The sequence below is a fragment of the Elgaria multicarinata genome, chromosome 2 (assembly GCF_023053635.1).
Source record: "Elgaria multicarinata webbii isolate HBS135686 ecotype San Diego chromosome 2, rElgMul1.1.pri, whole genome shotgun sequence".
In the NCBI taxonomy this organism is placed as follows: domain Eukaryota; kingdom Metazoa; phylum Chordata; class Lepidosauria; order Squamata; family Anguidae; genus Elgaria; species Elgaria multicarinata.
The window spans coordinates 78,888,166-78,910,866 of record NC_086172.1 but is presented as its reverse complement, the minus strand read 5'-3'; the positions used below and the strand labels follow the sequence as shown (position 1 = coordinate 78,910,866).

Here is a 22,701-nt window from a genome sequence, read left to right as displayed (position 1 = left end):
GCTTACAATCTAAAAAGCATGACACAAAAGGAAAGGGGATTGGGAGGGAGAAGGAGGGGGAAAAGCAAAGCAAATTCAGGTACTACATTCTTGGTTGCAAAAAGTTCAGCAGTGACAGTTGGCAGCAGGAGGGAGGGGGCTCTCAGCTGGAGCTTGACCCAGTCAAGATGGAGAGGTGCCTGGCTGCTGCTTCCTCCCCCACTGATGGCCTCTGCAGAGACAGTTGGTAGCAGGAGGGGGGCTCTCAGCTGGAGCTGGACCCAGGCACAATGGAGAGGTGCCTGGCTGCTGCTTCCTCCCCCACTGATAGCCTCTGCAGAGACAGTTGGTAGGGTTAGGCAGGAATTTTAGGATAATAGGTCTGGTGAGCACTATCTGGCACCTTTGGCAAGTCCTGAGGCCTGCTCCTCGGGGGCTTTGTGGCTCTTGAGTCAGGTTACAGCTTGCCTTTGGGGACCATCCTGTCTCATCTATTCAGAGCTGTGTGGCACTGGGCAGGGGTGGTGAAGAGTGGCCTCCCCCCTCATACACTGAGGGTTAGCCTAAGAAAGGGGCCTGGGTCAACCCGACTCCTAACTTGGCAGAGCGGCTCTCCGATAACACAGGAAAGTTGTCTGCAGGAAAGGAATTATGGATTCCTGCACTTTCACATGAAGATCCAGAGGGGTGGTGGGGTTGATTTATCTATTTAATAAAGAGGCCCTAGTTTATCCCAAGCTCTGATGTCTGTGTCATATTTCCTCGGCTTCTTCTCTGTCTGCAAGCCCGCTTCCCACCCTGCTGGAATGTCTCAGATGGGAGGTGCCATTTGCAGGCAGGGAGGGGGAGGAAAGGCACGGCAGCCATGCCATATCATGCTGGAGGGGCAAGGAGAAGCCTATACAGGCATGGCCTACCCCGAAGTCAGCTTCTTTCACTTTCTGGCTCCCACCCAATCCCTCAACCAGGGCGCTGCCTATATCATGGTAGGTTGCCGTCATGAGAAGCAAAACCCTGATTTTTCTGCTCTGAGGTGGCAGTGGCTAATCCCGATGCTGCAGCAAAATGCAGAGTTTTCAGCAGCCAGTCCCACCCCCTGCCCGGGTGGATGGTGACCATTCAGGGGTCACCATCTGCCTGGTCCCAGCTCCACATCGAGGATGGAGCGAGGTTAGATAGCCAAAGGGTGTCCATCCTGAAAAGCTGGGGTACGTCCCCAACTTTTAAAATGCAGGGCTTCTCAGGAAAGCCCCATGATTGCTTGAGATGGCTGCTGAATCATATAATGGATGCAGTGCAACACAGAGCCACTTCAAGGCTTCCAGAATGTTTAGACAGCCTCCAGGACTCATTTGTTACAAACTGCCAATGCAACCCTAGACATGTCTACTCAGAAGTAAGATTCATTGTTTTCAGTGGAGCTTACATTCTTGAATGACTCCATGTTTTACCATGGAAATACAACTCATATTTTGTTTGTTTTGCTGCCTATTGACACTCCTTCCCCTAGTTGCCTTCCAACCTCTCCAAGGACCTGGCCTCCAGTGGCACAATGATGAATGCAAAGTCTTCAAAGGCAGCAGTTCCTGTAAGGCGGCCGTGAATATCCCCATACATGCTTCTCAGGTAAGACACTGCATATATGAACCATAAGAGTAACTCTGAATATGGTGTACTTGCAATTTTATGGGCTGTACCATAATGGCAAATCATTGTGTTCCTCGACTCAGAGATCTGAATGATTTATTTCGGTGGTAACAAAGCATGAAGTTAATATATGAGCCAAAGTTCCTTAGGAGCAAGTTATTTTGGCGCAATGAAGGTGAGGGCTGGCGCGTGCCGGCCGAGGTGGGATCCCGAGGCCACCGAGCGGAGGGTGCACCACCGGCCCGTCTCGCCCACCCCATCAGGGAGGTGGAGCATGAGTGCGCGTGCTAGGACCCGAAAGATGGTGAACTATGCCTGGGCAGGGCGAAGCCAGAGGAAACTCTGGTGGAGGTCCGTAGCGGTCCTGACATGCAAATCGGTCGTCCGACCTGGGTATAGGGGCGAAAGACTAATCGAACCATCTAGTAGCTGGTTCCCTCCGAAGTTTCCCTCAGGATAGCTGGCGCTCGTCCCAAGATAATAATAATAATAATAATAATAATAATAATAATAATAATAATAGCAAGATATTTTGAGTTTTGAGGAGGGGGGAAAGTAGGAACTATTAGGCAGTGATACTTGGGTTCAATTAATGTCAGTCAGGACTTGGCCCTGTGTCATTGGCGTGCGGGCAACAGGTTCAAAGGGTTCAGCTGAACACCCTAATCCACCACTGCCGCCATGTTGCAGTAGCAGGGCTGGTGCTAACTGCTGGAAAGAGCAACAAATTCAGCTGCTCCCCACCCTGCTCCTGCTTTGGAAGGCTTTTTTCACTGGTGCAGCTGCTAAAAAAAAACCCAGCTCGCTCGCTCGCTCTTTCACTCACTCACTCAGCCGCTCCCTGCTCCCAGCTGCTCTGCCTGACCTCTTGAGACAGTTGCTGAACAAGGTGGGAGCAGCAGCCATGCTGGGGCCAGGAAGCAGCACGTGGTGGAGCTGAGGAGGGGAGGCGGGAGATGGCTTGCAGGCTGTAAGTAGTAAGATTGCCCGGAGCTGCGGATTGGGGCCCTTCCCCCTTTGGAGCTGCTGCTCTTCTCTCGTCATCAGCCCTGCAGGTACTGTAATATTTGGGAGAAAGAGAGAGAGAGAGAGAGAGAAGCTGTATGTTTACATGCCTTCTCTCCTCATCACTGCCCCACCGCCCACCCCAACCTGGACTCCAGCAAGAGAAAAGAATGGGGGAAGGGGGGAGAACTGCAATGCCCCCCAGGACCTCCTGGCTAAGGAGGGTGCATTCAGCAGCACCTTTTCCAGAATGCTTGCTAAAACAATTCCTATCTGCTCTTGCTTATTTTAGGGTGTCCAACCCCCTTTTTTCAAGCCGTTCTTTTGGTAAACATGGTATGTGTGTATCTTGTGTCACCATAAAAACAGAGCTGCAGCACAATCCTATGTACGTCTACTCAGAAGTAAGCCCCACTGTGATCAATAGAACTTACTCTGAGGTAAATGTGCATTGGATGCTGCCTGAAAACGAAGAGAGGATGAAAAAAAGACAGGAGAAAAAGAATTGTTGAAACAGAATAACAAGGTAACTGGGATATTTAACCATATTTAAAGACAATAAGTACAGTAAAATTAGTGCTCCTATACTTCAGTCCCAATCAAATAATTACAACAATGCAGTAGAGATTATTTGTTAATTAAAAAATGTAGTTTACTTCAGTTTTCGTTTATTTCGTTTGTTTGATGAATGAAAAAAAAAGTCCTTTATTACTGTATATTCAATCAATGTTTACCTTAAAAAAAATATCCCTGGCCGAACCACCTAATGAAATGTGCTGCGCACGCCTATGCCCTGTGTGCTATTTTTAATGTCAATGCTGAACTCTGGAAAATAGGTGGTAATATAGGATACTGTGACTTTACTGTGGTAATAGAATACTGTACTTTTCACCATTACGGTACAAATTATTAGGCTGTAGATAACCCTGCAGCAGCGAACAAGGAACGTAGAAAGATGTGTCAGTCCTTTGTCCATCTAGTTCAGCATCTTCTACATTGGATGGCAGCAGCACTCCAGGGTTTCACACAGGAGTCTTTCCTAGTGGAAACGCTGGGGATTGAAACCTTCTACATGCAAACAATATGCTCTACCACTGGGCTACAATGGAGAGAAAAAGGAAAACAACTGGGGTTTTATGCAAGACCCTGCCCCTCCCTTAAAGTCACCCAGAACAGGTGCATACATTTATATCACTTCCAGTGCACATGAGAAGGGGAGGAGGGGGAAATGTCCCCGCATGCCTGGTGAGCTGGATTTCGTTCAGAATCGTCCACAAAGATCTTCACTCAAATTACTTTGCTTTAGTGCAGGCAAGGGGAACCTCCAGCCCGTGGGCCACATTTAGCCTGCAGGGATTCCCCATCTGGCCTGCCAGCTTCTTCCCTCACCCCTCTCCCGGCAGTGAAAACCTTTTATCTCTGATCAGCATCAGCCAAAATCAATGTATCTTTTAGCTGCAGATAATACATTGAAGTTAATGGAGAACTGTTGTAGTGTATGGCTAAGAGTGCTGGGAAGCCTCTCGTCCAGTTTTCATCTCTGCCACGAACTCAGTAGGTGGCTGTAGGTGATGCTGTCTCTCAGCATTTGCCTCCATCATGTCCCTCTGCATTATTGGAACCATAACGATACTGACCCACATTACAGGGTGTGTGTGTTTATATTAGGTCGCATTGGCACCTCGATCCCCCCCATCCTGCACTTGTGCTCCTGCCAATTGTCGCCACTGCATTTTCTGAACAAAAAGTAATTGATTTCACCAGGGTGACTGATGCTCTCAATTTTCAGTATGTATCAAGTTACTCTTACATCACATATATAAAAACACTATTATTTTTATTGAACTGGAATGGCATTCCTATGTTGGATGGTATGGCACCCCATGATAGTACATTTTTATTCTTATGGGCTCGGTCTGCAGAGAGGTGATTATGATAAAGCATTTAATGCTTCCCCTGGTGGGGTTGTTTAGAGGAATGATACAACTAAGGCTAAAGCACTAAGACCTGTGAGATTTCAAATGTACTATCTTTGCTGCCACTGGCTTTTCATGTGATCTTCAGGGTAGCTTTCTCATCTCTCTGGACTTTGTTTTCCAATCTGTCAAATGGGATCTACACATAGTTCCAGGTCGTAGTCTTAAGGCCCATGAAACAGCCACCTTGCTCAGACTAAGCAGATCTGGGACTCATTAATGCCTAAATGGGAAGCCGTCTGAAAGCCCTACACATGCTGACTTGATCAAGTGGGAAGGTTCATGTAGAACAAGAAAGTGGTCCTTTTACATACTCAAGCCCTGAGCCATTAAATGCTATAAGGATATGACCAGCATGTGTGTCAGTGGTCTTCTTCTGGAAAGAACATAGCTGGCACAGCAGCTGAAAATGTGCAAAAGCACACCTGGCTACCACCACTACCTGACCATCCATGAACAAGGGCCAGAAGCACTCCCAAGCTAAGAATTAATTCCAGCCTTACCCAACCTTTTGCCTTCCAGATGTGTTGGACTACAATTCCCGGCAAGCTAGCTTTGGGAGCTGCAGTCCAACACAACCGGAGGGCACCAAATTGAGGGAGGCTGATCCTTCATAGGGAGGGAAAGCCCATCCAAAACAAGCTGAAAAGAGTGTGATTTGCTGTTGGTTAGCTTGCTTTCATATATATTTTCAGCATTTATACCCACCCACCCTTTCTGTAAAATACCGAAGGTGGCTTATGAGAAGATTTACTCTCTTTCTTCTGGTCTTGGGAGAGAGGCAGAGGAAACAATTCTCTAAAACCATTTCTTTGCCATTGTCCCCACAGTTCATTCTTCCCCTTGATTCAGCTACCACTGAACTGGAGGCAATGAAAACAAATCTGGAAGAAATGGATGAGTGGAATTATACTACCGTGACTGAATTCATACTTCTTGGCTTCACAGATCATCAAGATATTAAGGCCATTCTCTTTGTGCTCTTCCTAGCCATCTATGTGGCCACTCTAGTGGGGAACATTAGCATCATCATATTAATCGGTATCAGTCCCACTTTGCACAATCCAATGTACTTTTTCCTGAACAACCTGGCTTTCCTAGACCTCAGTTATTCTTCTGCCATTACTCCCAAGATGCTGGTCAATTTCTTAGCAGAAAGGAAGACCATTTCGTTCACAGGATGCATTGCTCAAATGTACCTTTTTGCTTCCTTTGCAGATGCGGAGTGCCTCGTGCTGGCTGCCATGGCATATGACCGCTACATGGCCATTTGTAACCCACTACTCTATCCAGTTCTCATGTCCCACAAGGTGTGCATCTGTCTAGTAACGGGCTCCTATCTCACAGGCAGCATAAGTTCATTGGTGCATACTTGTTTAATATTCCGTCTTTCCTTCTGTGGTTCCAATGCCATCAATCATTTCTTCTGTGACATCCCTCCATTGTTAGCTCTCTCCTGCTCGAACACCCATACCAATGAAATCCTTCTCTTTACCCTGTGTGGTTTCATCCAAACTACCACATTCTTGTTCATCCTTATTTCCTATGCCTGTATCCTATGCACCATTTTGAGGATCCCTTCTGCAGAAGGACGTCACAAAGCCTTTTCGACTTGCACATCCCATTTGACAGCCGTTGTCCTTTACTATAGCACTCTGCTTTTCATGTACTTACGTCCTAGTTCCAGCTATGCCCTGGATACAGACAAAATCATCTCAGTTTTTTATACAGTGGTGTTTCCCATGGTGAATCCCTTGATCTACTGCCTGAGAAACAAAGAAGTGAAGGAAGCATTGAAGAGAGCATTGGAAAGAAATGTGTGCTGTCATTAGTGGTGACACATAGAGAGGAAGAGAGAGGAAGGCACCAACTTTATTGGTTATCTATGGTAGGTGTAGGCAGAATGTAGATCTGGATCTACTGGTAGTTCTCTAAGCAGATCAGCAAGGATTTCTGACTCCAAATTGTTTAACAATGCCAGCAACAAAATGATTCCCCCATTCTGATCCCAAAATGCTGCTATAAAGACGGAAGGGTAAGCAGGGCCAGATCTACACCAAGCAAGATATTACACTTTGAAAGCAGTTTGAAAATGGTATACTGAATGTGCGATGGACCCCAACAGTTGCCAACGCTGTTATAAACTGTTATAAAACAATAGCAGAGATCCTTCCCAGGAGACAGTTTTTGTGTGGATGGACTGTGAGTTCCATTCAGTTCTGGTACCCAAAACAAATCCCTGGACTCAGAATCCTGTAGTTCCAGGTGTATGTCTTTTACACCATGCTCCGCTTGGTGGAAGTCAGGGTTCTAGAAACAAAGTAGATCTTACAAGCCTGAAGTCTGCCCAGCCCTGATGTATGGCATGGACAGATTCCATTTTAATGCTGTGAGCTACAGAAAAAATTCTAGGGATGTATGTATAAGCAAAATTCGACTTTGTCAAGTACTCCAAATTCCACCTTGAAGATTGTTCCATCTCGTGTCCATATTGGATTGCAATATTTGTTTTTTTCCTTCTCGCATGAAAATTCATGTGTATTTTTGTGTGCATTTTCCCAATGTATGCATTCTTCTCTTTTTTAGGTACTTGTGTACATTTTTTTTCAAAAGGACACATATTTTCATGCACATTTTTTTCAAATGTGCACATGCTGTTGAATCACATTGCAAGACTGGAAATGTACAGACTTCAACCACAGATTGTATTTGAATCCGTATTCTGTCTGAAAGGTGCAGACTGGTTAATCCTGATAAAAAATGAACTGAAATGATTTTTTCATACATTTCTAAGAAAATAAATAAATCATATCCTTTAGCAGAGGTACCCAAGGGCCAAGAAACCACCCTTCGTTTTATTGTTCTTCACTCTGGCATCTTTTCTTTGATATATTTGTTTATCCTAGGCTGTTACTTAAAAATGTTTTCTAAATGAGGCCCAGGCCAAACATGATGGGGAGTGTTTGGCTGCTGCTATGTCTTCTTGCCATTTCTCTCTGGTATTGGTTTACTTAAAGAATACAGGCACGTGATGTGCTGTCACCATGCATAGACCTCCACTGCCCCAGCAAGCAGCAGCCAGTCAAGTGGAACATTGGCAGAAGAACCCTGAACACAATGATGACACATCACACACCTCCTTTAATTAAATGTTACCAGGGAGATTTGAAAGGAAATGTGACTGCCCTGCATTCCTCATGTCATCTACCTTGTTATTAAGTAAGCCTATGTCAAAAGTAGGCTTGCATAACAGCTTTGGACTAGGACTCTAGTGAAACATGAGAAATGTCTTAGCACTGATATTTATGATATAATGCTTTGTAACTGATTGCAAGGAAATCTATAGAACATTTGCATACTGAATCTGTAGGAATGTTGTTGTTGTTGTTGTTGTTGTTGTTGTTGTTACATTAAATACATTACCAATCTAATTTATTTGTGCCAGCATTGATTTCTTTTCATATGGCATTGCTATGCACTTTTCATATGTCATATATCCAATCTGCTTGTTTCTCTCAAAACAACAATCCTGTTTTTATCTTTGCACAAGGGTCAAATCCAAAACTTTGGGTTGTTTCCAATGGGGTTATTCCCAGTATTGCATTTGACACTTGTGCAAGGATAAAATCATTTTTTTGCAAATGGTAGAAGGTTTGTACTGATGGAATGACACCATTTGAGATGGTGTAACACTTATAAGACTCAGAAATTAATTTGACCCAGATAGCAATAGTTTAACCGGCTTTGAGTAAATCAGAATCAAGTAGCTTTAGGACATAATTCAGAGAGTCAGTAAAATAACATGTGGCCAGACAGAATATTGGGTCTAGAGTCAATTTCCAGATTCACCATGAACATGTTGTGCAGCCTGAAGTAAGTCACTGTTTCTCATACTCAAGAGAGGCCCTTATGATATTGCCATAGCAATGTGAGAGCCATTGTGTTTCCTCTCCACAATGCTTTGATTATTTATTTATTTATTTATTTATTTATTTATTTATTTATTTATTCAGTTATTTATTTATTTATTGCATTTCTGTCCCTCCCAATAGCTGAAGCTAATGTCAGAAGCTCTAGCTCACATGGGAGGAAACCACGACATGGCTCCTTTCTTTGAGCTAGGGGGAAACATGACAGTGAATGTGCTAAGGAGAACTTATTGAGAACTTTAGGAATGGTATGAACTAGAAATTCTTGCCAACAATAAATGGGAAATATTTAAACATATTAATTGGGAATTGATAATTTCACATACTGTTTTCCTGCATATTTAATAAGAAATTATCTGACACCATCTATTTCTTCATTGTTCCTTTTGTACTCCCTATTCCCTGCTTCACTGGCATGAGATTTGATTTATCTTTGTTTAAAGGACTGTTGTAATGTGACAGAGGAATCTGAGGATCCCAGGGTATAGCATAATACTGACCCAGACAGACAGGGGATTATTTCCTCATTGCTATTGGTGTCATTTTTCACTCCCAGTTCCCAAATAGTAAGTTTAAGCATGAGCCCAAAATTGGCAGAAAACCAGGTGGAAAGGAATCTGTTCTCCGGTTTATGTCAATGAACTTCAATAACAAAACCCAGCATTGGACACACATCAAAAGGGGCAATTCATACTTTACATTGCACAACAGAGATCACTGGTGTTTGTTGCACCAAATATATGTGAAGTGAGGACATACATTTCCAAAGATACGAAGTATCTGGAAAGCATGAATAGTTGATTTCCCTCTGCATGACTGCTGCATGTTTGGAGATAGCACATTGTAAGAGTCTTTAGGGACCCAGGAATATGCAGAGTGGGGATGGAGCATGCACACATGCAGGAAAGAGCTTTACTACAAGTGAAGACTAGGGTTGGGTGACTACTGTCAATGTGGGTCTCTCTCAGGCCTAATCTACACCTGCAGCCCTTTCGCAACAGAAGAGGGCTTCTTCTGAATTTTCCCCTCTTCCAAAATCAGCGCTCACGGGGCACATGCGACCAATGTTTACCACAATTTCAGGAGTGCCATTGCAGGAGCATGTGTGCCCCTTTATGGCGCTTGCACATGTATATTGGTAGAAATGGGCAGTGCTAGGGAGATGGGTACAGCAAAGAGTTGTTGTTTTTAATGACTCATGAGGGATGCATGCAAGCACAGATGTGCAGCAACACATGGGGGGTATGAACTCTGTCAAATATGCGCTCCTGCAGGGAGATTTGAGATAGCACACTTGGTGGTAAAACATGTCAATACCCATCCAAAACATGTGGCGAAAATGCCAGACAGGTCCACTCCTGCACACCTCCAATACCCATGCACACACCCCTCACAGCTGATTGGCTGTTCGCTGAGCCTGGAACTTGTGGCAAACACCAATGACCTCGCAAAAGGGGAGCACACCACAACCGTTCTTCACAATAGACGTGAGCCAGAAAAACCACAAAAAAGGCAGTCAGGGATATTACAGCAAAACTGAGAGGTGGAGCCAAGATCACCGCGGGAGCAGGTGAACGTCATGTGGCCCGTCAGTGATGACTGTGATGCAGTCCTGCAATAAACGGCTGGTGTAGACTCCCCTTCAGTTTCTCTTTTTTCCAGTTTTCAGTTTGTCCTGAACTTTGAGGATCTTTTTTTAAAGTTCATGTAAAAGTGTACACATTTTTGTGTCTATTTCTTCAAACAAATCATTTTTGTATTCAACTTTCTATAATATACTTACTTTTGCAAGTACTTTTCCAAATATAATGCATTTTTTAACATTATTGTCATGAATTTATGCATGTTTGTGTCCACTTCTTCCTAATGTACATATTTTTGTATGCATTCTTTAATTGGAGAATTTTTGTATTGGAGAACTTTTGCATGGTGCTTAAATATCTCATTGATGCACTGAGCATTTGAGTCCTCCTGTTATAATTTAATGGAGAGAACATATTCACATGTGCAAAGAGACAAGCACATGATTCTATTCCTTGAAAGGGGGAACTGTATAGGAGCGTCGTGTGCATAACAGAGCTCCTGCTCCCAGAACAAATTGTTGAATAGGGGAAAAAACATTGCCATTTCTTTGCAATAATTTTTGTTGGAGAAATATCAACCCAGAATGATATTTGCCTCTCATTCTGTCCTGGATATGTTTCATAGAATCAAAGAATAGTAGAGTTGGAAGGGGCCTATAAGGCCATTGAGTCCAACCCCCTGCTCAATGGAGGAATCCACCCTAAAGCATCCCTGACAGATGGTTGTCCAGCTGCCTCTTGAATGCCTCTAGTGTGGGAGAGCCCACAACCTCCTTAGGTAACTGGTTCTATTGTCATACTGCTCTAACAGTCAGGAAGTTTTTCCTGATGTCCAGCTGGAATCTGGCTTCCTGTAACTTGAACCCATTATTCCGTGTCCTGCACTCTGGGATGACTGAGAAGAGTTTTCCCTATAAATGCATCATTAGGTAAATGTTCTTCATAGGCTGTTCTCCATGTGCTCTTTTATCTGCACGCCGCTCTGAGATCTTAATGATATAGGGCAGGATATAAATGTTTTAAATAAATAGTTCTAAACACATAGAAGCAGCATAGGACCATGCCCCTGGCAACACACTTGATGTCACATCCACCACCAATTCCACCCTCAATGTTAGTGCATTGAGTGTGTCTGTAAAGGGGAGCCTACATGCAATACTGCTGTACATGCAAAGGCTTCCATATGGTCAGGAACCCTACATTGCTGGAGTTCCCAGTCACATGGAAACCTATGCACATAATGCTCCTCTTTGAAGACCTCATGTTCAATGTGTGAATATTGAGGGCAGGGCCAAAGAGACCTGCAGTTTGGGGGGTGGGACAAGGTGTTGCTTTCCATTCATGTGTTTAGCCCTACACATGGAGGACAATTTATGAACAGAGCTTTGGTGAAAATGTTTCAAAGGATCCAGAGAAATTGTTTATAGAAGACTTAATCAGAATTCATCCACATTGGGTGAAACTTTATGACTGAGAGATATTGAAGAAATCCACAGGAGTCCAGAGATTGTATGAATCCAATCTGCAAGTTCCACAAGGAACCAGTCTTTTCCATATCACACAAATTCTGTTGACTTGTGGACCAGTTTTTTCACTTTTGGAGGATATGCATTAATGTGGATTAGCACTAATGTACATTAATACAGTTAACACTTGGACAAATGTGTTGCTCTGCATTAGTTAATGAGCATTTGTGCTAATGACACTTACCACTAGAATAAAATTCTGGTTAAAAAAATAATAATCCAATTCTTTCAATGAGCAGATGACTGAACAGAAAATGCCGGACAATCCATCAAACACAGACAGAATGGATTTAATAAAATCCATACATCCCTACTCATAGTATATCTGTTTAAGATGGCTGAGAGCAACATCAAATGATGTAAAAGTTATCCAAGTGAAGTGGTTTATAAATTCCATTTTACGAGTGCTTAGTCACACACAATCATTCAACATCTAAGGAGTTGGGCTGTGTACCACTTTGGGTCCAAACCCCAAATCCAAATTGAAGTTGGCTAATCCAGACTGGACCAGTCTGAGGTGGTCCAAAGCACTTCAGGCCACCTTGGCCCAAATTGGGGTGATGATGAGCTGCTGCCTCTCCCCTCCCACGGGACTTATCTGACCCATCTGGCAGTCAGCCATCCTTGATGAGAGCCACTGTTTTAAATGAAGATGGCAGCTGTGAAGGGCCATTTCTAGAAATGGCCCTTTATAGCTTCTGTAGTTTGCAACCTTAGATCTATGAAATAACAGAGCCCCATCTTAGTTTAAGGAGGAGGAGTTGCCAGATGAGTCAAGTAAGTCCCATGGATGGATGGAGGCAGGTGATCCAGGTTTGGGGGGCGGGGTGAGCAGGAAGGGGGGAATTGAATGAACTCCATGTTGGCATCATGCTCAGCTTTCCCAGGTGCCCCCCAAGCAGCTGCTCAGTGGGTGACCAGGAACCTGCAACAGCTGATCCACTTTGGATGTCTGGATTTCACATTGGCCTGGGCCCAAAGCATCCTGAGTCATATCAGGGCTGGTTCAGAAGCTCCAAATTGGCCTCCAAAGCCATTGGCAGGTCTATGCACAGCCCTACTAATGAGTAGTTGTCAAGAGTAGTGGCATCAAGGGTAGGCATGGTTGGACACCTGCCAGAAAAGAGCCCTATGGAGTTGCTCCTCTTCACCATTGCAATCTGCTTATTCACCTCTGGCCTGGATGATGGTGGTGGTGAGAAGGAGAAGGAGATACATACCACTGCCTAATTCTTCCCTGGCTCTCTGCTTGACAAAGAAGCAAGTGGTAGCAAGTATGAGAAAAATGATGAAGAACAATAGCAGCTAGTGACAATGGTGGTACAAAGTTTAACGCACTGAGGGAGGGGTTCCATTGATCATACCTTACCATAGGGCCCTCAAAAACCTGGAGCCAACATTGAGTTAAGTATCTAAAGCACAATGTGAAATCACAATCACTGGTAGGGCATGTAACCCCTTGATATATTTTTGTGGTTTTGTATCCACAGTTTCAAGTTTGTATTTGAAAGTAGTGTTATACAGGCAATGATGAAGTGGAAATTGTGCTATCAAGTGCACTGAGTCCTTTTGAGTGCCAGCAATTTTCTTTGTCGTATTTTGCTGAGGGTGTCCTTCACATCTTCATTTCTCAAGCTGTAGATCAAGGGGTTCAACATGGGGAAAACGATGGTATAAAACACTGCAATTATTTTGTCCGTATCCAGAACATAGCTGGAGCTTGGCCGCAAATAGGTGAAGAGGAGCGTGCCATAGTACAAAGCGACAGCTGTTAAGTGGGAGGTGCATGTCGAAAAGGCTTTGTGGCGGCCTTCCGTAGAGTGTATCCTCAAGATGGTGCAAAGAATACAGGCATAGGAGATCAGGATGAACAAGAAAGTGCTAGTTTGGATGAAACCACACAGGGCAAAGAGGAGGAGTTCATTGAAGTGCGTGTCAGAGCAAGAGAGGGCTAACAAAGGAGGGATGTCACAGAAGAAATGATTGATAACATTGGACTTGCAGAAGGAAAGACGGAATGTGAAATAAGTGTGCATTAGTGAGCTCATGCTGCCCATGAGATAAGAGCCGGCTACCAGCCAAACACACACCTTACGGGACATAAGCACAGGATAGTGCAATGGGTTACAAATGGCCATGTAACGGTCATATGCCATGGCAGCCAACAGGAGGCACTCTGCATCTGCAAAGGAAGCAAACAGATACATTTGCACGATGCATCCTGCAAATGAGATAGTTTTCCTTCTTGTTAAGAAATTGACCAGCATCTTGGGTGTAATGGCAGAAGCATAACTGAGGTCTAGGAAGGCCAGGTTGTTCAGGAAAAAGTACATTGGACTGTGCAGACATGGGCTGATCCAGATTAACATGATGATGCCGAAGTTCCCCACCACAGTAGCCACATAGATGGCTAGGAAGAGCACAAAGAGGACTACCTGTATCTGTTGATGAGCTGTGAAGCCAAGGAGAATGAACTCAGTCACTGTAGTATGATTCTCCTTAACCATTTCTTCTCTTCTCATATTCATTTATCTTGAAGCTACAGTACAGGGCAGCGAGGAGGTACTGACTTGAGTAGTAAGATGGCAGAAAAATTGGTTTAAAGGCTGATTTTCCTCAGACTTTGTCTGAAAGAAAGAATCCATAGACTACTTAAGAAACCATCCATTATGAATGTTTAATTTGTGTGATCAAATTATCCAAATAAGCATCTTTACAAGAGTCATCATAATGTAAGAAAAAGCAAAAACTCTAAGTATCATATATGACTGTTAAGAGCACATAATGTTTTGGGGTGTGATAGCTCCTGTACATATTGAGAATCTGTCACAGTACAAAATACTGAAAAACCTGGCGAAAGTAAGAAGAGTGTCTGTACATCACTTGGCACAATGATGCTTCTTTCATATTGTCTTAAATTGGGGAGGGGGCATCTAACATCTGCCTCCAGTATTGTTCTTTTTTCCTCTTTTTTCTGGGTGTATACAGTAAATTCTCTTTCACACACATATGAACCTTTCCCCCACCCTCCCCAATGAAATCCAGTGCAGAAAGAAATTTAGGCTGCAGTCCTATGGTCTCTAGGAAGGCATCCCACGTGCCATAAGATGTTTCAAAAACTTTTGCAGCCTTTACTTCCCCAAATTCAGAGCTCCAATAAGGGTAGAGGCAAAAGGGGTACATTCCATGGTCATGTTCAGGGGAGATCGGGGAAGGGCTTGACTCCACAGAAGCCATAGCTTTCCCATTTTCCCACCATGCCTCCCTCAATTTGAGCAAATGTACACCACATTCAAATTTCTCTGAATCTTACCCATGGATTCCTCAGTGGACAACTTTTCCCGAGTCTCATGGATACTGCGGACTTGTGGACTGGTGTTTTGTTTTGTTTTTACCTTTCAGAATTTTACACAAATTTAGTTGTAGAAAAATTGTAAAAACAAAACAAAACCAGTAAAAAAATGTGTGTTTCTCCATTTTTGTGAACCGCCCAGAGAGCTTCGGTTATTGGGTGGTATAAAAATGTAATAAATAAATAAATTAAAATAAAAACATGCATTTGGAGGGATTTGCACTTTTTGAGAGGGTTGCACATTTGGGGGATTTGCACATTTTTGCAAATGCAAATTTGTGCAAATTCAGGAAACTGGAAAATCTTGATTCTGTCAATGAAGGAATGAAAGACACCTGACAATCTGTGAAAAACAGACAGAATGTATTTCCCAAAAACTGTACATCCCTAACGCCAGCCCTTGAGCTGGCATCTGTAATTTATTTCTCATTGCAACTAACAGGTGAGGAATTGTAAAAGAGAAGTGACAGCAACAGCAATAAAAGAAAAATATCCTTCCTTCCTTCTGCTCTGCTAGGACAAGCCCAACAAGGTTTTGGATAAGGTGGTTCCTACATTTTAATACCTATTTAATACCTATTTGCCCTTTTTCTAAGCTGAAGACTTTCTGAACAAACAAATCACGAAAACAGGAACTACCAAGTTGAGATCTAGCATAGAAGCCGAACAACTGAGCAATCAGGAAATCACTGCAATCAGGAAATCTCTGCAAACTGGGGCTAGGAACCTATCTTTCAGCCTTGTTGTATGGATTAAAAGAAGATGAGTGCAAATGTGCTTTGAACACTCAAAATGCTAACCTAAAATTGCCATGAACTAATCCAGAGGTTCAGAATCTTATGCCGGGGTGGAGGTGGCAGCAAATCCAGCCCTCTAGGGCTATGTCCCTTTCCCTGCCCCCCCCCCCCATCACTTTTTCTCTGAGCACTGAGCACCTGGTGGTTTCCCACATTTCCCCGCTCCCATTCAAAAAGGTTGAAATGCCTCTCCTAAGTTTTAGTTACTGGCAGTAAGTGCTTTAAGCTAAACTTTGGTGGTGAACTGCGCAGAGAGCCTTGGCTATTGGGCAGTATAGAAATGCAATGAATACATAAAAACCATTGCCATTATAATTACCATTATTATCTAGCTTAGTTAAAGAAAAATCCAAAACAATTCACAAATCAAGAGTAATAAAATAACAATATATACTTACTTTTATGGGATGATGGCTATCACTAGTGAAATCTAAGTGTTTTTGTGAGTGACAGACATTTAGGTACCTAAAAGAGACAGGAAGTTCACAATTTAGCACTTTGGTCCATTATCAGGCTAAAGGTGCCTCCACAAGACCAGGTTTTAAAACTCTAAATTAATCCATTAAGAACAGCTTCTTCCTCCCGATAACATATTCAGATGCTTCAGAGATTTGCATAAACAATAAGGTTCCTGTGAATGTGATGTTCTGTAGTTTGGGTTGGGGGTGAAAGTAGGGTGACCAACTGTCAGGATTTCCCCAGATTTGTCCTGGTTTTTGTTCATTCCATGGTGTCAAGGGGGATTTTCTATAATTTTCGATAATGTCCTGGAATGATACACCTTCCTCTTTAAGGCTGCTATTAGCATGGCAGGAGGGAATGACATGCTTTCTTAAGGCACATCATTCCCCCACCCCGAGCTCCAATTGAGGTCTTAAAGGGGAAAGTGGGTCATTCGTGGACATTATAGAAAAGGCCCCAATTGGAGTGGATGGTGGTGGTGCAGAATGAAATCCTTTCCCCTCCTCCACTCCAATCGGGTTCTTTAAGGTGGCGGGGGAATAACGTACTTTCTGCAGGACTCAGAAAGCTGCTTCCCCACACACACAATAGGTGTCCTCTTTTTTGGTTTCCCAAATATGGTCACCCTAGGTGAAAGGATAACCTCTATCCTGCTGCTGTCAGAGGAGCTGGGAACCAGTCTCAGCAGCCGCCCTGAGCAGTAGATCAGCAACACTATAGTGGCCCCATTCAGGCATGCATTCCATTAACCATTTTGTGGTTAAGCAGCATGGTTTAGCATGTTGTCTGAGTGGGGCCATAGTCTCACAGATTGCACTCATTACAGTTTAGCTAAGGGGTGAGGAGGAAAAATGATCATTTCTTTGTTTTTCAGTTGCATTTTAAAAATCTTATTTTGTGTACTTTTGTAGAAATCACCACCATCATCATCAACTTCATCATCATTGCTGGTTCAAACATTAGGCAGAGTGTGGCAGATGCAGAGGGGCAGCAGTCTGCTGGCCATCACACACACACACACAGAGTGCCCTGGCCATTCTTTTCTATTGGAGGATGCAGCTCTATTGGACCTGTGTGTGCTAGAAGATCTGTCCTGCTCACCCAATGTTGCCCTCAGATGCAGTGGAGGACAATGTTACTTCAGCAGTGTGGAAGCAAAATTCAACTGCCAGTCCAGTTTGAGTCTGTCTTCATGATGGGTGGGGGTGACATTTTGTCCTTTGCCTCAGTCAGCAAAATGCTGTGGACCAGCCCTGTATGTCTAAGGTACCCTGATGGTGGTTTTCCCAAGATCCTGCCATGCAGCAGGCTTTTTCCCCATCTCCAATTGCTCTGCGAGGTGCACAAATGCCACTGCAGAGAGAACATGTCTTTCTGCTGCACTCTAGCTGTTCTCTAGCTCAAAGTCACTGTCCGTTAATAATGCAGATTATCATTCCTACTCTACATATATCCATACAGCGAGAAAGTGTTCAAATCCATCATTTACCACCCTTTAATCATCTTTGGAAGATTTTTAAGTGTTTAGGGATAATGAATTCATGTGAAGTTATTTGAGAATTCACTCCAAGCCAGTAGACTGAGTTTGTTTATTTGTTTGCTTGTTCATTATAGTTTTAGTCCACTCAATAACAAGAGTACCATGGGCAGATTACATGATACTAAAAAAAATAAAAACACAACACACTAAATAACAACAAAACCTCTCTCTCTCTCTCTCTCTCTCTCTCACACACACACACACACACAATACTGTTTTGTTTGTTTCATTTCTTGTTCTGGTTATTCTTACTGGCATTTAAAAATTCTCAAATCTGTTTTATGAATTGGTGCTCTGAATTATCAACTCTGCCATAGCCTCATTATGTGGCCTTGGGGAAGACACAACCTCTCAACCCAGGGCAAAATTCAACATGTTCTACTTAGTGTAGAACCATTGGAAGGAGTGGGACTTGAGTCATGGCCACCTTTATTCCCATTCACTTTAATGAATGTACTCTAAATAGGATTTACATTGGATTTTCCCCTCCATTTGCAATCTGAAAAATGGGAATAATAACAATTTAGAGCTGCAATGTGATTAAATAAAGACTTAAAGCACCGTGCAAATTAAAAGTAAAGATACTATAACAAATAAATGTCTAAGAATGACAAAGGGAAAAGCCAATGATCATCATGAGTAATTAGTGCCTACATGTTCTTTAAAGCCTTGCAGAACTTTTACTTACTTTGAAATATTTTTCGTCATTGGAGGTAAGCATAAGATTGTCCTTACAGGTGTCCTTTTGAGATATTTCTAAAAGTGTAAAATAATTTACAATTTCATAAAAACTATCTTTAACAAATTACCACTTCCTACTATAGAAACACATGACATGTTTCCCAACACATAATGTGTTTCCAAAGTAGTCTGGAGAAAAAACATTCACAGCTCCGCTATATTTTGCCCTTGCTAATTAAAATTGCTCCCATCACAAATCAACTAACTACAACTTCAGTTGATTAATCTATCAATGCAGCCTTATCAAGATAACCTTTTGAGGCTAGTGGGAAAGAAGCAAGGATAGTTATAAATATTTCAAAGGAGAATGGAAAGACCTGTCACCCACAAAGCTAACTCAAAGCTTCTTAGTTCTGAACTATTCAACACCATCTCTTTTTCCTTTTTATATTGGAATAGTGTTCATACCTGTCAGAGAAGAAGGATAGTTTCCATTCTCCTTTCATGAGGATATGTGGAAGAATGTTAGTGGTTTCTTTTTGTCCAACATAATGTTACCTTGAAAGAGAAAGGAGTGGTGAGCTCTGGCTTTCAAGACAGGAGCTCTTGGGGAAATTAAAATGCCCTTTGTGTCTCCTGGGTTGGAGGCTAATGACATGCAGAAAAGTGGCCTTGAAAAGTTAAGTGAAGTTTCTGGGATTTTGTTTAGCATATATTAGTTAAACTGAGCAATCTGTAAAATCAAAGGGTACTTTCTCAGAAAGCATAGAAACCCTATTATTAAACTTATTCAAGTTGTAGCTTCACAGAAAGAGCAACAGAACAACAGAGAAACTATCTTTAAGGAACAACCTAACTACCATATTTTGCTTCTAGCAAAATGCCTTTCATTGTGGGGAAGAAGACAGGTGAAATGGCAGGGATGCAGTTGGGCCCAGTCCAGGTCTGGGCCTGATTCAAAGTGCTGCTATTAACATTCAAAGCACTAACGGCTTGGGGCCAGGCTATCTGAAGGAATGCCTCCTCCCATATGTATCTGACCAGACCCTAAGGTCATCCTCAGGGGTCCTACTCTGTCAGCTCCTGCCAAAGGAAGTGAGGCAGGTGGCTACCAGGAGGAGGGCCTTCTCTATTGTGGCACTCCGGCTGTGGAATGAGCTCCCTAAAGAGGTTTGCCTGGCATAGCCTGACCATACGCACAGGGAAACTCCAGAAACCTCCAGGGACATCAGGCGGACCAGAGGAGCCAGAGCTAGGCCCCAAAGTACCGGGGATACTGGGCCCACAGTGTGGCGGCAACTAAACTTACCGGCCTAGGCCTTGTGTTTCCCCCGCAGGCGGTGGCCATCTTCTTTCTGAGATGAAGTGGGAAATCTCGCAAGAGTTCTGGCAAGAGTTCCCAGCCCGGCAGCCAAGCACCTACGCCATTTGTGTAGCAGCCATGCAAACAGCATAGCACTTATGAAAATGGTGTAACACCTACACCATTTGCGTAGCAGCCACAAAAATGGCATAAGTGATCTGAGCCTAGGCCCCAGCCAGCCATCCCAGAGCCAAGTGGCGCACACGGCTTAATTTTTTGGATGTGCCCAGGCAGGCATAGCCCTGTGTCCAGTAGACGAGGGCAACTGTAAGCTGGCTGCTTGGTGGGAGATGATGATGATGATGATATAATAAACAATTATTGATAATGGATTATGATAATGATGATGATATTAACGATTGTGATAATTATTATTATTATTATTATTTATTTATTTATATAGCACCATCAATGTACATGGTGCTGTACAGAGTAAAACAGTAATGGGTGACGATGGTGATGATTGAGAATGGATGATAACGGTGATAATGATAATGGATGATGATAATGATGATATTGATAATGATGATTATAATGGTGATAATGATAATGATATTGATAATGATGGCGATAAGGGATGGTGATGATTGAGAATGGATTATAACAGTGATAATTGTAATGGATGATGATAATGATGATATTGCTAATAATGGTGATAATGATAACGGATGGTGGTAATGATGATATTGATAATGATGGTGATATTGCTAATGATGGTGATAATTAGGGCTGTGCTAATTAGTAACCCCAGTCTTCCCAATCATAATTATGCCTAAGTGGCAGAGACCAATCAGAGCCTCCATCCCAATCAGAATGAGGAAAAGATCTCTCTCTCTCTCTCTCTCTCTCTAAAACCTCAGTATCAAGATTGCAGTGGATGTGAATTTCTTGGAGAACAATTGGAGAGCATCAACTGCAGGGAGCAACTCTGGAGAAGGGATTGGTGGATAGTGCAAGGTATGGTGCCTTTATTAGTGTTTGGAGTAGTAGTCCAACATGTCTAGAGGGCACCACATTGGGGAAGGCATTCGTGGAATAAAGGGACTCAACAAGTAAACTGGCTTATTAATTTTTCCAATTCATTTCCTTCAATGGGACAAGAGATCTCCATTAGGAGCCCCCACCTCAACATGTTCAGAGGCCTTGAGCCCCAACTACCTCCACACTACGGATGTACAGATTTTGTTAGATCCATTCTATCGGTGTTTCCCAGATAGACAGGTGTCTTTCGTTCTGTCATCTGTTCATTGACGGAATATGATTTCTTTTTAACAGAATGTCAATCTACTTGCGCTAATTTGCATTAGCGCTAATGCACATTTAGGACTAATATGCACGTGCGCTAATGCACAGTAGTGCTGATGTAAATTAGCACACATCCTCTCCAAAAGTGAAAAGCCAGTCTGCAAGTCCTTGGAATCTGCATGACTAGGAAAATGCTGATCTGCAGGTCAGATTCATAGAAATCAAACTTATTTTAATATGTTGCAGGTTGCTCAGACAGACATCCCTCCTCCACACATCATTGCCCCTAGCACACTTCGGAGTATTGGAATGTGGTGTGCCTATACATGCATAGCTATCAAAATTAACAAACATTGCACAATAGCTAGCTGACCCTCTGCAGTTCCCCCCAGAAATGCATCTTTGCGCTCCTGCCTCTGACCTTGTTCCAGAAGGCCACTCCATGAAATGACAACAACAACAACAACAAAAGATTAATGTGAATGCCATGCCACTCAACTTTGCTAGAGTTAAAAATACAAAGAATGTGTGTAACTAAGTCCAGATATTGTTTATTGTTATTAATTTGGATGGATCCCCAGCTGCATACCCCAATGTACTTTTTCCTCAGCAGCCTGTCCTTCTTAGATGCCTGCTATTCCACCACCATCACACCTAACATGCTGGTGAACTTTTTAGTGGGCCACAAAACCGTCTCTTATGCTGACTGCATTGCACAATATTTTTTCTTTGCCATCTTTGCCAACATTGATTTTTTTCTACTGGATGTTATGGCATATGATAGGTATGCGGCCATCTGCAACCCTTTGCTCTACACTTCAGTTATAACTAACAGGCTCTGTACAGGTTTGATAACAGGTATTGCGAATTCTATGATTCATACAAGTGGATTGTTGAGGTTGACTTTTTGTTGAGATCACTTTTTCTGTGATCTTACACCACTGCTGAACCTGGCTTGCAAAGATATCTACATAAACAAAATGCTGGTATTCACTTTTGGCAGCTTGTTTGAAATGAGCACCTTGCTGATCATCATCTCTTATATATTCATTATTTTAGCTGTACTAAGGATTCGCTCAGCTGAGGGGAGGCATAAAGCATTTTCCACATGTGCCTCCCATATCCGGTATCTGCCCAGCCCAAAGGCTTGGGAGGAGGCTGGCTGTTTCAAGGTGGAGGAGCAGAATGAAGGCACCAGCTGTGGCACGAAACACAGACCATGTGGTGTAGGGCAAGGCTGTGCCTATAAAAGGCAGTCTGCCCGAGGCATCGGACTCTTTCAATTTTGGCTGTTTAAAGGAAAAGCAGGGGGGATGACGGAACATCCGGTTATGGACAGCAGCTAAAGTCTGGAGCTCCCGGTCAGAGAAGCAGCTAGAAGAAAATATCTCACATGTAAGATCAGCTAAAAGTGAGTGATACATGAGATTGAGAATGGGAAACATTTAACCACAGAAAGAGCTAAAAGAATTTGAACTGCAAGAATGAAAGAGAGGTTAATAAAGCATTTTTATTACCAGCCTGGCTGACGGCTCCTCGACACAGCTCGAGTGGCTGATGTCTGGAGGAGGAAGGAAAAAACTTATTTATTTATTTTATTTATTACATTTTTATAC

At 43.0% G+C, this 22,701-nt stretch overlaps 2 protein-coding genes and 1 pseudogene across 2 annotated transcripts; 2 read left to right on the top strand and 1 right to left on the bottom strand.

Moving 5' to 3' along the window:
- Nucleotides 1-5,476: 5,476 nt before the first annotated feature.
- LOC134392502 (olfactory receptor 5AS1-like) lies at nucleotides 5,477-6,439 on the top strand. The gene has a single exon (XM_063116872.1). It carries the CDS (start codon nucleotides 5,480-5,482, stop codon nucleotides 6,437-6,439), a length of 960 nt encoding a protein of 319 aa, XP_062972942.1. The 5' UTR covers nucleotides 5,477-5,479.
- A 6,756-nt stretch (nucleotides 6,440-13,195) lies between these two features.
- LOC134393331 (olfactory receptor 5AS1-like) lies at nucleotides 13,196-13,978 on the bottom strand. The gene has a single exon (XM_063118362.1). It carries the CDS (start codon nucleotides 13,976-13,978, stop codon nucleotides 13,196-13,198), a length of 783 nt encoding a protein of 260 aa, XP_062974432.1.
- A 7,631-nt stretch (nucleotides 13,979-21,609) lies between these two features.
- Nucleotides 21,610-22,431, top strand: LOC134393330 (olfactory receptor-like protein COR4; annotated as a pseudogene).
- The last annotated feature ends 270 nt before the right edge of the window (nucleotides 22,432-22,701 follow it).